Consider the following 15,343-nt stretch of genomic DNA (forward strand, 5'->3'; position numbering starts at 1 on the left):
ACCATTTTCCTGTGTGTAGACCAAGTCCAATATGTTGTCTCCCCTTGTTGGAAAATGTACATGCTGATGAAACTTTGGGAGAACAGTTTTAAGATCAGCATGATTAAAGTCTCCTGCGAGGATGATGAAACCGTCTGGGTGTGCTGTTTGTTGCTCACTGATGGCCTGATACAGTTCGTTCAGCGCCGCATTTCTATCGCTGTTGTTGCTAGATGGAGGTATATAGGTAGCGACCAACAAGATCGAACTTACCTCCCTGGGCAAATAGAAAGGGCGACACTTCACGATCATGAACTCCGCCAGTGATGAGCAGTGTTTGCGTACTACAGTGGCATCACGACACCACTCGTCACGGATGTAAACACAGACCCCGCCACCTCGGGTCTTGCCTCCGTCTACGGGAGCCCTCTGTGAAGAACAAAGGGTTCTGATGAGGTACCGTTGGTATAGACTGAAGCAGTCCAATTAGTGTAAATGAGCTTGATACAATGAATAAAGTTAGGACCAAAACCAAACCTCCAAAGTGTGTGAAAACGATAATCCCACTCAATCCGATCGAACGCCTTTTTGGCGTTAAGTAAGTAAGTAAGTAAGTAAGTAAGTAAGTAAACTTTATTTATTAAGCGCTTTTCGCAGACTGGCAATCACAAAGCGCTGTACACAAATATTAAAATATTAAAATAAACAATAAAATCAATAGACATTATATACAATGTAAAAAATCAAATGTAAATAATGTAAAAAAAATAAAATAAAATATGTAGATCAACAAAAGGCTTGTTTGAACAGAAGAGTTTTTAACTGTTTTTTAAAAGAATCCACAGAGTCAAGCAAAGGTAATTGTAGTGGTAAACTGTTCCACAGCCTTGGTGCAACAGACTGAAAGGCTCTGTCCCCTTTTGTCTTCAATCGTGTACGGGGAACAACTAAGAGACTCTGAGTCTGTGAGCGGAGATGACGAGCAGCAGTGTATTTTAAAAGAAGCTTGGATAAGTAATCTGGAGCCTGGCCATTTAGTGCTCTGTATGTTAAAACAAGAATTTTAAAGCGAATTCTAAACTCTATTGGGAGCCAATGTAAAGAATATAAGATGGGAGTGATGTGAACACGCTTGGTAGAGCGAGTTAGTAATCTGGCTGCTGCGTTAAGCGATATTACTGCTTCTGGGGATGGAGTATCAGCCTCAGTATAGATGATATTAATATCTCAAAAACCAAAGCAGCACAAATGATAATTGTACCTGCACAAATCTGCAAAAACGAAGCACTAACCGCTCTAATGCCTCTCTTAACGCCTATTTGCCTTTACTTTTCATGTTGGTGGGGCGTCAGCTTCACTCTGGCTAAAAAATCCCCTCTTGCCCCCTCCAGGCGGTCTTTATCCTTCAAGTTCAGGTCCTCTACCAGAGGCCTGGGAGCTTGAAGGTCCTGCGCAATATCTTTTTATTTTCCTAGGACTGCGCTCTTCTGGACAGAGATCTGCAATGCTGTTCCTGGGATCTGCTGGAGCCACTAGCTTGCGGGTCACTGCACTGAGTACTCCGATTACCACTGGGACCACCGTTACCTTCACCCTCCAGATCTTCTCTTCTCTGAACCCTTAGTACTTCTCCAGCTTCTCGTGCTCCTTCTTCCTGATGTTGCTACGGCCCTCTTCTTCTGCATCTCTACCACCACTATGTCCAGTTGGTAGTGTAGATTCATTTAAAATAAATGTATGGCTATTTTTACAAACACTGTTATAAAATAGTGAACACCAAGTCACTTATCAAAATATCAAGTTTAATGTCTTAAATTGTTCAGACAAAAAGCCTTGAAAGTATCAACAAAAAACAGAAAAATGGAAACAAGAAAAGGAAAACAATCCACCAACAACAGTCTCATACATAAATATAGTACCAACAAAAACATTTTAAAACTCAACCCTTGCACAAACATGTATAAAATACAACGTGCAGTAAAATACTGTATTTACATATATGCATTAGTTCAATTTTCTCATCATAAATTGGGCTTTGCCCTACTGGTGAAACCATTACATACAAACACTTTTGGTGAATGTACAGCCTGAGGAAAGAAAACTCACAAACACAACAGCCATGTCTTGCTCACTAATGCAAATTGCGCAAGGGTGCACTGCTTCTTGTCACAATCTTCCTTATTCTATAATGAAAACATTCTTTCTATTACTGTGCTTCCGCTTACTGTTGTCCTATAAGAAGTTAAAGTAGACCGATAACTTGTATCTCTTCTTATATCCCACTGTGGGTGGTATCACTCAGTGGTTTGCCCTCTGATAAATTAATGATGACTAATCAGGTGGCAGTGTGTGACAGCTGCATTCTGTCAAGTGTTGTTGGAGCACTGCAGTGTCTTTCTATCGTGGTTTCGATACCACAACATTCGTCATCTATTCATAACTACTTAGCTATTTCATAGCTTCAGGGAATCTTATAAAATTGCAACAGAAATAAAAAAAGCAAAGTTGTTATTTTGAGGGAATCGCTTTTCCAAGGGTCAGTTCTATCATCTTTATCTTTCATTGTGCCAAAGTGGAACATAAATAGTAACTCATATCTGTCTGTGATATTTATTACTTTGGTAGAGAGGTAAATGATTTCCATGGTGCCTTTTGCACTACAGTGAACTCAGTCTGGGCAAACACTTTCAGTTTTGGAGATATATTATGAATCAAAGAGGCAGAAATTCCACATTAGAACAGTGGCAGACTGAGAGACTGTTTGAGTCAGACTGTTAATGCTAAAATTATTTCTATATTCATATTCTTCAGTGTGTAGAAAATTTGTAAAAAACAAAACAACAACAACAACAAAAAACAAACAAACCAAAAAGCAATTTCTGCAAAGAGCTGTCGGTTTCTCTCCACTAGATGTCACTAGATTGCAGCCAACTGAATTTTGTTTTCTTCTCTTCCAATTCAAGTACCTAATGGTAGCTATGGTGGCTGCTGTAGGACAATAAACTCTGGAAAAAACTAAATCAACAACTCAAGATTAGAAGAAGATTAGAAGAAATCTGCACTGATGTATTTTATTGGACTAATTCTAAGTTTATGAGACTGCATCATAATTACATAATAATCAATGCATATTTATAAGCACAACACTTTTTCTATTAAGTAACTTAAAAAATTACTGGGTGTATATTGGGAACTGACCCTTTGAAAGTAAACTCTGGTGGAACCCTTGAAGTAAATTGTATTTTAAATTAACTAAGAGCTGAAACCAGCAGCTCTTAGTTAACTATGCAGATAACTCAAACAGCCATGAGACTATGCCTACACTCACATTTAAACATATATAAGAAGAATTACATTCACTGAAGGTTGGGAGTTAGAAATGTGGGGGGAAGTAGGCACACAGGTTAATCAAGGGAAAAGAGATAAAGATGAAAGCAAAGCATTTTTAAACCCAGGTATTATGATGTCACTGTTTTCAGTGGTGTCCGAAATTACTTCCTCATTTACTTATAATCTATAATCTTCACTCATTTCAATTACATTTTGAAAGGGGTTCCAAACTCGTGAGCAGAAGTGACATCCCTGACAGAACTTAAAAGGTTTCATCTGCTGGTTTTCATCTAGAATACAAATTTTGGCTGGTGCATGCATAATATCCGATCTTATAGGAAATCTGTCAGAGCTGCATCTTTCATATCATATTTTCAGTCAATTTAACAAGCTCTCACTGCCTGACTTAGTGATATGCTGATGGCAGTGATGTCTCAGGCATTCATGATTTTCCAGTGTCCTTAACCAAAATAGGAGTGGACCCAGGAGACAAACAGGAATGTTGGAAAACAAGTAAGCAAATAGAAAGAAAGGAAACAAGATCATAGATAAAGATGGAAATGCAGGACCCAAAGGAAGCCGTCAGGAGATGAGGCACAACAGGAACAGGCCAAGGTGAATCAGGCAACATCCAGAGAAGAGGAAGTTGAAGACAGAAGAAAAAGAGAAATGCAGTACATTACAGACTGTGATCAACACTATCACGTATCAGAAGAAAAAGTAAAGATAGTGCCTAATTTGCCAAAGTAGAAAAAATGCATTTACTTGATACATTATTCATTCGTTCCTCAAAACAAAACAGTAGTCACATTAAAAACAGTCTAAGTATGTACATATATATCATTTGATCATCAGCAGGCCAGCTTTACATTTTTCACATTTCTTTAAAAAACACTATTTACAGCATTTTTGTTGACTGATGGTGTAATGGTTCCTCTTAGCTTCATAAAATTTCAAATTTTTCTGAAATGAAAATGTAGATTTTGATGAGCAATGACTAAAATAAATAGGTAAACATTTTGAATGTTGATGTTATATAGTGTAGTGGGTTGGTTCACCCAGATTATGAATTTACTGTCACTCCATGACACTTACTCTGTTGTTTTCCAGTGTCCAGGGTGAGAAAGCCTGCGGTTGAGTTTAGGGAGTCTGTCCAGCATGCCTGCTAGCTGGGTGAAAGGTGGCCTGTCATCTGCCGTAAGGGACCAGCAGGCAGACAGGATCTCCTGTTGGGATGGTAGGTAACAGATAGAACATGGTGATTGGTTGGTAATCAAATTTTAATCAATATGAAAATAATAATAATATAATCAATATTAATACTTTTAATACTTTACACGTGTTGCTATCCAGAAGATGCCTTTTAAGAAAAGATTTTTCTTATTTCAAGACAATGCTAAACAAAATTTGTTGAGAACTGAAAACATTTGATGCATGGTGATGAAACTGAAATTTTACAAATTTATGCCTTTGCTTTCTTGCCTATGGAAGCTGTAGGGCTGTCTTGGTTGACACGGCTCTACAAACATCGCATAGAATTCTGGGGTGGTGCCTCTATACTGGCAGACTGGGGTGGCGGTTCCTATCTTTAGGATTGGGAACCAGAAGGTGTACTCCAGTTACAGTTACAGCAGTTACACTCCTCAGCCTCCCTGGAAAGGTCAATGCTATGGCACTGGAAAGAAGAGCTTGTCTGTTAGTTAAACCTAGGATACAGGAGGAACAGTGAAGATTTCATCCTGGTTGCAGAACACTGTACAAGCTCTTCAAACTCTTAAATATATTTGGAGGCAGGTGAGAGTTTGCCCAATGAGTCTACGTGTTTTTTGCAGACTTGGAGAAAGCTTTTTCCTGCATCCCTTGGAGTGCTCTCTGAGGGCCGTCTGGTCCGTAACTATGAGCCATTTGGTCTCTGTACAACTGTTGGTCTGCCTTACTGGCAATAAGCCAGAGTTGTTCCCCGTGGGTGTTGAACTCAGCTAGGCCTGAATTAGACCAGACCAGTGGTGAAAGTAACAGCTACATAGCCCATGCGTATCCTAGAACCGGATGTTGATGTAGTGGAGAAGTACAAGTAGCTGGGTGTAACATCAACAACAGTCTAAACTGGGAGACCAGCACAGAAGCTGTATAAATCACACTGAACAATACAATACAACTGTGTGGCAAGGAAAGATGTGTTCGGTGTTTTATTTCTACCATTCGCTCTTACAACACTAGTAATGTCATTATGCTGTGCTGTGTTGATGTTGAAATGCAATACTTATGATTATTATGATGATTATTATTAATACTGCTGTTACATCAACAGCATTTCCCACATTAGGAACAAAGAAAATATATATTGTAAATTGTTGACAGTTACCAACAGGGTCAGTTTTTTCGTAGACATGATCTTCAGACTCACCGTGACCTCCTTGCCCAGATTGGACTCTAACAGCACATTCTTAATGCCTTCATTACGACCCACTAGCCAGATTATAGTTTCCACAGGCTGGTTGGTAATTGGCCAGTCTCGCATCTGCAGCTCATACCAGATTGTGCTGGAAATGACACAAGATCCTTTCATGTACTACATTATTTTACATTTTCTTACATCATGTGCTCAAATATGCAACATGGAGCATGAATAAAATAGAAACAAAGGTTTTAAAAAACTGTGTGCAGTTCTAGCTAAAAGTCGCACATCATGTCTGGATAGCTGAATTTATGGTTCTACAAAAACAACTTTACTATGTTAGCTGGCAACAGTAAAAATCCTGATTTAACTTCGAGAAAACCAAACAATTAAACAATTGTTATGTACCACAGAAAACACAAAAACAAGCTAATATAAAATTATAACAAAGTAAAGGTTAAGAACCTAAAAGGCAGAACTGCATAATATAAACTATAGCTTCAATATCACATTAATAGTTTCTAGTATAAATGGCACTAGTCAATACCCAAAAGCATAAATATCAGCAGCTTTGGAGAAAGGCAGCTGGTCCTCATCAACCTCTGGGCTCAATTTTCGAACAATTTCTGGAGCCAGGTAGCAGATCCAGCCCTGTGGTATCCGCAGCACATTCTTTCTTCTAAACACAGAAACACAGAGAAGAATAATTAGGAGAAAAAACACGGCTCACCATAAATTTATTGCCTAGATGCAGTTTCTTTCACTCTTACCTGCCTTCTTGTACCACACCAGACATTCCAAACAGGCCAAAGTCTGTAATCACCACCTTGTTTGTGTCATAGAACACATTCTTGGACTTCAGATCCTTGTGAACGATGCCTTTAGCATGAAGATAACCCATTCCCTGCAACAAACAAAGATTTTCTGAACAAAAGATATTCCTACATTCACAAAAAGAAAATGAAGACGACCCAACAGTAGATATTTTTAGTTTATATGTTTAAAGCCTCGTTGTGTAGATTTTTATTTTACGTGTGACACTAAACTTTTTCAAATCGTGGCACTGGGGATGAGGGGAAGCACCAAAACATGCTGAAGTGCAGCATATTTCAATCTTGACATTGTATCCAAAACAGTACATTTTCCTACTTGTTATATAATGTACATAGTGTATGTTTGGCATTTCTTGGCTACAATTCCATCTTATTTATCAACCAATATAATATGCAGGTATTACTTACCTTAACGATTTCCTGTGCAATCTGTCTGATTTTATTTATGTCCAGCAGGTGACCTCTTTCTCTTACAACAGAATACAGAGTCAGACCCTTACAGAAACTGCAGAGGAAACACATGCAGTATGGTTACAAAATAAACATCACATCACAAAAAGTCAAAAAAGCAGCAAACAACTTTTTGTATAGAACTTTATATACAACAGTGCACATATGCACTTGTGGTTGGAACTGCACTTGAAATGGGGGGAAGCCAGCACGAGTGACAATGCAGTGTTTAGGTGAGCAGTCATGCAGCAGTACCTGGTGATAATAGCAAGATGAGGAGGAGCCATGCATGCACCCATGAACAGGATGACGTTCTCGTGCCTGGTCTGCCTGTAGTTCATAACCTCTTTTTTGAAGACTTTCAGATGATCCTGATTGTTGCCATCAATCTCTAGAAGGCGAATGGCCACCTCACCATGCCAGCGACCTTTATGCACCTTACCCCAGCGACCCTGGACATAAAGCCAAAATTTAAATTAATAATAATGTTTTTTCTTTTCATTTTTTGAACAGGATTTTATATTTCTACAATACAAATCTGCTTTCACCTTTCCAATAAGCTCTCCCAGCTGTAGTTGCTCATACGGGATGTCCCACTCCTGGAGGTAGACACTGGTCTGGCTGACCTTACGAGAGATGGGGACCCCAGAACGGCCAACAGCCTGACGGCGGCATATAGAAGAGGGTAGATCATCCAGACCATCTTCATCATACTCTTCCTTGGAATAACTCTTTTTTGTGTCAGTCTGGTCAGCTTCTTCTTTATCCATAGCTGTGTAATCTTCCTCTCCTTCCTCTCCTTCCTCTTCCTGTAACACATGGCAGAAGAATGAAAGTGAACACTGATGTTAAACACTTTGATATCTATTACTGGAAATAGCAGCACTTGGTATACAAATGTGAAATAGGTATTGCAGTCTTGTAATTCTCCATTCAGACCAAAAGTGTTTTGGATAGTTATACAATTCTTGTGGTTGCTGGAAGAAATATTTGATGGAATAAATAACATCCATCAGTATGAAGAGTATGAAAAGATTGCTCCACTGGGATGCTGCTGCCTTTTAGCCTGGAAAGTTCATCGTCATTAGGAGGAAATGTTTACCAATATCTTCAAAGATAATGGCAGGCAGGAAATGAGCTTAAGTTAAATAAAGAAATATAATAAACCCAACTAAACATCCCAGCAAATCCATTACAGGCTAGACCTCAATCCAATAGAGATACTGTGAAATAACCTCATATAGACAGTCACACTGGGTGTTGAATGAATCAGCTGGATCTGAAGCAGTTCTGCGAGGAATAAAAACGTCCCGAACACTGGGTAGGTCTGATGTTAATATAGCCAACACATCATTTAATGTTTCCACCAAAAAAGTACTGCCTAATGGGAATGTTCAATACAGGACCTCTGGTTATGGCTGTAGGATCATTAATGAGAAGACACGAGGATGGGTCTCTAACAAAGTACTAAATACAAGGTCTGAATATTTGGAATAGGATAATAGAAATGGAACAGTTTTTAATACATTAACAAAGCAGCCAAAAACTTGCTTTTGCTGAAGTATTGTGTGTAGATTTGTGAGACAAGAATGAATTGAATCGTTTGAACAAAAGGCTGAAAAATAACAAAATTTGGAACATTTGAAAGAAGCTGAAAAGTTACCAAATGGATGTCAGTGCCAGAAAAAAAGGAACATGCTTTAGCACAGTGCATTGGCAAGTACTGTAAACCAAAGGAAAATGACATGAGTAAAATATACATGTAATGGAGACAAACCAGCAAATCACATCCTTTTCCCTTCATCTTTTTAATTTAATATACTGCAATCCAATCCAATCAGATTTTATTTATAAAGCACTTTAAAATACCGAACACAGGACCAAAGTGCTGTACAGAAAATAAGTTATGTGGCTTCTATTACTCACCAATCCCTGTTCTGTGGCTGTTATTTGTGTCTCAGTAATCACCATCCTGAAACCAAAGAAATTAACAAGAATTCACCAAAATTTGTAACTAATTAATTTATCTTTAGAATAACTACATTTGGAAACTTGCTGAGAGCTACTGGCTGCCAAAACGGCTCCTCTTTCTCCTCTTTCCATGTCCCGGCATTGTGCTGGGCAGCAAAACTATTTTGTTCCAAAGCCTGCTGGAGCCTTATTTTATAGAGTTTGCATGTGAGGCTTTTATCAAGGTGCTCCAATCCAAAAACACCGGCCCGCATAAAGAACTATATTGTCAGTGGCTGGGTCTCTGACCCAGCATTTTGAGTGTTTTTTGGTAAATTTGTATTTTCTTAGAATAATATGTGTAGTTCTGGTGTTGCATTATTAGTTAGGTTTTAGTTGAGCCTATTCTAGTTTAGGTCCATCTATGTCCTCTTCTGTAAGTCTGTTCTGGTTTCCTTTATGTAGTCTGCCATGTATTTCGTGTCAGCATATTTCATGTTGTCTAGTTGGTGCTGTCGTTTCTACGTCTGTGTTTCCTGTTGTATTTTGAAGGTCTGGCGTTTCCTCGTTCAATGTGCTTAGTTTTACACTTCCCCTCTGGTGTCACTATGTTCATTTGTGTCATGTGATTCCACTTCCCCTGATCACCCCTTTAGTCTGCGTGTTCCATTCTCTTTGTCAGAACGTCTGTGTTTCCACGTCTAGTCATAATCATAGAACTCATAGTAATCTTAGTTGTCACCGTTATCATGTTTGATCAGAATTTTCAGTTAGTTTTCCCAGAATGGGTTCCAGTTTAGTTGTCGTTCTTGTTTTGGGCTCTTTTCATGTCTACCAGTCTGAATAAAACAGCTCGCTTTTTGTTCAAGGCTCTGCTCCGTCTCCCCCTATGTCCGCACCTCATTTTCACACTCTCGCAGTCAGCTCCTGCTGACCGTGACATATATGAACAAATGGCTTACAGTGTAAGTGCCCTAAAGCTAGAAAAATGTGATGTAAGATTCGACTTTATTCTCCTGCAAGGAGGCAGACCCAGGAATGGAGTTTCCTAAAACCACAAATAAAGGTGGTCAGTATTTTGATAGGATGTAATATCAGCAGAAACTCAGATGCCATTTGTTTCCAACTCATGTTATCTTATGAGTTTTACAAATTCAAGAAAATTTTGTAAATAAACTATTTTTTAGGTTTTAGTTTATGTTTTACAAAAACATTAACAATAATAATTTTGAATATCACCATAAATACTATTTATGTACAGTGTGTGCTCTCTACATAGCAATACTGGATTTTTTTAAAAAAGAGTTTAAAAGAAAAACCGCAGTGATATACAGGTCAATCTAACAATACTTTTTAAAAAAATCTTAAAATTTGCGTTGCTCTGGTGGATAAAGAGAGTGACTCACTGTGTCAATATAAAAAGAGGAGGAAGGCTGTAAAACCTTGCAAAAGAGTCCAATGCAAGTCAATGTCATTGAAGCTCACCTCTCTTTAATGACAGATGGTGAGTTGTCGAAGATATCCTCAAATTTTCTGCCAGTTAGTGCTGCCATTTTTGCTGTTGTTAGGTGCTGCTAACTTGTGTTAGTGAAACTTTCTTTTTAGTGGAACAAACACTTCAATCAGCTGTTGTTCACACAGCTCATAGTAAACTGGAAAGGGGAGGGTCGCATGTCTAATCTTGTGACAATAAGCAATTGTGACAATATTGGGGATAAATAAGTATGTTTATGTACACGTAAGCTTTCATGTGTTAGAGACTTCGATTGAGGTAAGGAGGAAGAGGATGAGGGGGAAATAAGAAAGGAGAGAGAGCAGCGGTGGAGGAGGAGAAAGAAAGAGAAAGGAGAAATATCAAACTATACCTACAAATGTTAAATGCTAACATACAGTTTGAAAGAGCCATTTGTGAACTTTAAAGTAATTTAGAAAGTGTACTATGTAAGTGGACTGTTTGGTAAAGCACTGCTACTGTTTGAATTCCTACCAAATCTGACTTGAACTCATGATAGTAAGTATATGAATGAAATAAAAGTGCATCATTGGATCGCTACATGAATGTTGTATTCTCTTACCCAGACTCATTGTGACTGCCAGAATGCTGAACGCTGCATGTGGAGGCAGGAACATCTGTTGGAAAACTCAGCTTGAGAGCATTGCACTACTACAAAACTACTTATCATCATTCCAAATTGATGCTTGGATACTTGCAGTACATGACATGAGGACAAAGGATGTTAAATCCAACATAGTTTGAAGCTGTCAAACTATCACGTTTGAGCATTTAAAAATGTTTTTAACCAGTTTGACAATAAAACACTTTACAACAATTCTTTGAATGGTTCAAAGACAGATCACGATGCTCACATGCTCAATCATTCACTTGACACTTTTAAACATGAAAAACTGGTTTTGCCATGCAGCCCAGTTTTAAAATAAAAGTTGGTTATTCTCAAAAATCTACATAAAAACAGAGTACACTGATTTTCATATCATTTTAAACTTATTTGGAATAACTCACCAAATAGTTTTTTAATCATATATTTTTTTAATCAATGTTTTTTTTAAACACAAAAGGTGCAGTTTAAGGTATACCTCCAATTCTCCAGCGTTTTTTTTACAACTGAAGAAGCCTCTTTGATGAGAATTGAAACATCTTCATAAATTAAAGATGTCCAGCTGTCATCTTTTTTTCAAGCTCTTAAGACTCACAGGGCTGTAAACATTCCCCTAGTCCCACATCTCAACAAAGTCTTCCTGACAACAAATGAGGCCTTATTTTCCACAAAAACACACTTTTCACTTTTGTTAGAGATGTAATTTCTACAACTTTAATGTTTAATTGAATTTATAGTTAAATATATCGTTTCTAAGAGTGAAACAATGCTGTCTTTATTATGTTGCATACCTGGGAAGTTGAAGCGGTTGTCCCAGGAGCTCTGTGGTGATGGGTTAGGTGGGGGGGTGGCACTTACGCTTGAAGGGTTACTCTGCTGGAAATGTGCTGGAGAGGAAGGTGTGGAAGAGGTGGCTGATGACGGGTTACTGCTGGATTCCAGCTGGTTAATACTGGGGACAGGGTCCTCCAAACACACAAGGAGTCCATTATTTCAATTATTTCACATTATTTATTTCTTGCACACTGATCTCAACAATCTTCTCCATTTCAGTATTGAAGAATAGAAAGAGCTAGAGCAGACCTGAATGAGATATAACACATATTAGAAAACTGCACTTACCCTTTTGGTTAGTGCCTTTGGTAAGGTGCCAAACTGCACTGAGACTTCGGCTGTGTGATCAATCCGATTGTTGATGTCTGACGGTACCGATTCTGCCCTACGCATCCTTGGCACTACCGGTCAGATAAAAATACAAGCTTTGAGCTTAAAATATTTTCAAAACTTTACAATTCCTAAAATAAAATAAACAGGCCCTAACATGTTAGATTCTTGCTGATACTATCCTGCCCATTATAATACCCTTCCTAATATGCTACTAGTGTAACTGTCAAAGCTAAAGGGAGTCCATTACAAAATTAATAGCATTGTTGCCAGTAATCGCTAGACTTGAATCACCTGGATGATTTGTCTACAGACATTACTAAGTACTGTCATGTGCCCTCATCTTCCCTTCCTTCCCCAGGCTGGGTTTGCATCTCCTCTCGAGGTCCATGTTGTAGTGTAGAGTGGCACCAGTTGTGACCTGGCAAACCCTTTGTTACTGATTTCTAAGAACTACAACTGACCACAAAGAAAAATATAATTTCCATAACAATTTTCCTAAAACTACAAGTTGTAGGATATTTTCCCACTTATAGAACTGAAAAAAAAACCTGTATACCCACTTTTATCTAACATATTTTCCCTTACCAAAACCCCCACATTTCAATAGAGTTATAAAACAAATCAGTGGTAATCCCAGTATGTTTACGAATTCACTAGATAACAGACTAACACTTTTTTTTTTTACTCTCCTTTACTCATAGAATTGAGCAAATGATCAAGGACTGCTGGCTTGTAGGTAGCTAAATTTAAGTGGACTGGCTTTTATTTAGCACTATTCTACTCTATCCAAGTACTTAAAGCATTTATACAGCATGCCTCATTCACCCATTCATACATGTACTTTTTTTCTACGCAAGTGCTTTCTATCTAACTTTCACACACATTTACACTCGGCTGACTGTATCAGAGAGCAACTTGGGATTAGTATCTTGCCCAGTGATATTTGGCATGTAGACTGGAGTATACAGGGACAGAACCACCAACCTTCTGATTAAGGATGACCTGCTCTACCTCTTGAGCTACAGCCCCACCCATTTCTGAGCTCTGGATAACAGTTTCATCACAGTCAGGACTTTTCATACTGATATATGTGCGGCTGTGAGTAAGCACATAACTATTTGCCTGCACTGCTGTGCATGTGTTGCACATGCATGAAATGGACCAGGTAGTAAGTGAACATAGGTGAGGATGACCAACCGGTCACTGGTCAGGGCCACGAATGCTGGAAATTGGCCCGTTCCAATCTCTAACCAGTCTAACCAGATTTCTAATGTAGTCTTTAACACCACTAGACCAGTAAAGTCACACATCACTAAATTATTTTAATGTTGCTTACATGTAGCAAATGATATCCGACATGAAGGTGCATCTTTGGTACACTTGTTATGGCACTTTAACCTGTGAGGAGAAGAATACTCTAAATAGTACACTAAAGAAGTCATGACAAGTTGTACTGCAGTCTGACAGAGTGCACCAACTTATCTTTACAGTTCTTACTTGCAGTGTTTACACTTGACACCAAACATCATGCTCTTAGAACAAACTTGACATGTTTGGGAGAGCCAGGACTTAGTCGAAAACCTGCAAAAGAGAAGGAGAACAAATATGACAAATATATTGAGAAATATGTTTAAGAATTTAGTCAGGTGATAATAGATGACTAAAACCCTAGCCTTAAATTTTGTGACTGTATATCTAAATGTAGAATTTTAACTTAATAATAATTTCATTTAGAATGACTGACAGTGTAAAGTCATATAGTAACTTCTGCATGCTGTGAATACAAAGGAATTCAGGAAAGAACAAAAAACATCTTGTTCATCAAGCTGTTCTTAGAGCTTTTTTTTTCTTAAGCTAAAAAACTTAAATTTCTCCTGATGAAGCCAAAGGCCTGATCACAGGTTCAAATATCATTTCAGTCTGCTAATAAGAATAACATTTCATATGTAAAAAGGAGTATAGTATTACATGTAGTACAGAGGATAGTATATCCAGTATAGTACAGTATGAAATAAACATACTATATGTTTACATAAAATTTCACTCAAATTGGACTCAAAGGCTATTTCATGGGCATTCATGGGCTATTCCTTCATTCCTTCAGATAAAATCAAGATCAACTCGACCAGACTGACAGCAAGAAAAAAAGTATGGAGAAGGTGTGAAAGGGCTCATGAACCAAAGCATACCACATCATCTGTAACACGGCAGAGGCCGTGTGATGGCATGTGCGTGCATGGCTGCCAGTGGCACTTGGAAACCCGTGTTTATTGATGATGTGACACAGGACAGAAGCAGCCGAATGAATTCTGAGGTGCTCAGAGACATACTGTCTGTTCAAATCCAGCTAGATGGACAATGACCCAAAACATATAGCCAAAGCAAGCCAGGGGTTTATTAAAGGAAAGGAGATGAATATTCTTGAATGGCCACCTGATCTTAACCCAATTGAGCATGATTTCACTTGCTGAAGACAGAAAGGCAACAGCAACTGAAAGCTGCTGCAGTAAAGGCCTGGCAGAGCATTAAAAAGGAGGAAATACAGCATCTGGCGATGTACGTGATTGCCAGCAAAGGGTTTTCAACCAAGTATTAGCCATTGTAAGTAATTTATTCAATTACTTTTAAACCCCTGAAATTAAGGGATTGTTTTAAAAAATGTTCTAGTTCCTCACATTGTTATGCAATCTTTTTGTTTAACCCACTGAATTAAATCTGAAAGCCTGCACTTCAACTGCATTTGAGTTGTTTCATTTAAAATCCACGGTGGCGATGTACAGAACTAAAACTAGAGAATGGGTTTCCTGAAATAATGCAGAGTGAATACTGACAGCTGAAAGGTTTGAGTTAGATTTTTATAATTGCTCAATCTTGTACAGCAGTGTGTACACTGAATATGCTGACTCATTCACATGAAAGCCAAACTGCAGAACTGTTGAAAGCTGAAGTTCACACAGAAGAAGTTTCAAAGTAGCCAAACGTCTTTACAATGTACACTAGAAAAAGCTAATGACAAAAGAAAATTTAGAATCATCAAATAAATCGGAATGAATATTGAAAGCTGATATTCTTTAAATCACGTGAAGAGTTGTCTTATGTGTTTTAAACATCTAAACCCA

General features: G+C 38.1%; 1 protein-coding gene across 5 annotated transcripts in view; it reads right to left on the reverse strand.

Annotated features, from left to right (window-relative positions):
• Positions 1-1,760: 1,760 nt before the first annotated feature.
• The window catches only part of LOC101472720 (kinase suppressor of Ras 1), a 55,416-nt gene continuing 41,833 nt past the window's right edge, over positions 1,761-15,343 (reverse strand). For 4 of the 5 annotated variants that reach the window (XM_004572775.3, XM_076892130.1, XM_004572778.4 and 1 more), the window contains 14 exons: positions 13,722-13,805; positions 13,561-13,622; positions 12,180-12,292; positions 11,849-12,023; positions 11,016-11,070; positions 8,917-8,962; positions 7,539-7,799; positions 7,246-7,442; positions 6,949-7,045; positions 6,478-6,611; positions 6,255-6,386; positions 5,717-5,852; positions 4,405-4,535; positions 1,761-3,769 (listed from right to left, as the gene is read on the reverse strand). In XM_004572775.3, the coding sequence (XP_004572832.1) occupies positions 3,688-3,769; positions 4,405-4,535; positions 5,717-5,852; positions 6,255-6,386; positions 6,478-6,611; positions 6,949-7,045; positions 7,246-7,442; positions 7,539-7,799; positions 8,917-8,962; positions 11,016-11,070; positions 11,849-12,023; positions 12,180-12,292; positions 13,561-13,622; positions 13,722-13,805 (1,705 nt within the window). In that variant the 3' untranslated portion in view covers positions 1,761-3,687. Of the gene's footprint in view, positions 4,273-4,404; positions 4,536-5,716; positions 5,853-6,254; positions 6,387-6,477; positions 6,612-6,948; positions 7,046-7,245; positions 7,443-7,538; positions 7,800-8,916; positions 8,963-11,015; positions 11,071-11,848; positions 12,024-12,179; positions 12,293-13,560; positions 13,623-13,721; positions 13,806-15,343 lie in introns of all 5 variants that reach the window. The other variant, XM_004572776.5, reaches the window with a different exon arrangement.

The sequence above is a fragment of the Maylandia zebra genome, linkage group LG14, assembly GCF_041146795.1.
Source record: "Maylandia zebra isolate NMK-2024a linkage group LG14, Mzebra_GT3a, whole genome shotgun sequence".
Classification (NCBI taxonomy): domain Eukaryota; kingdom Metazoa; phylum Chordata; class Actinopteri; order Cichliformes; family Cichlidae; genus Maylandia; species Maylandia zebra.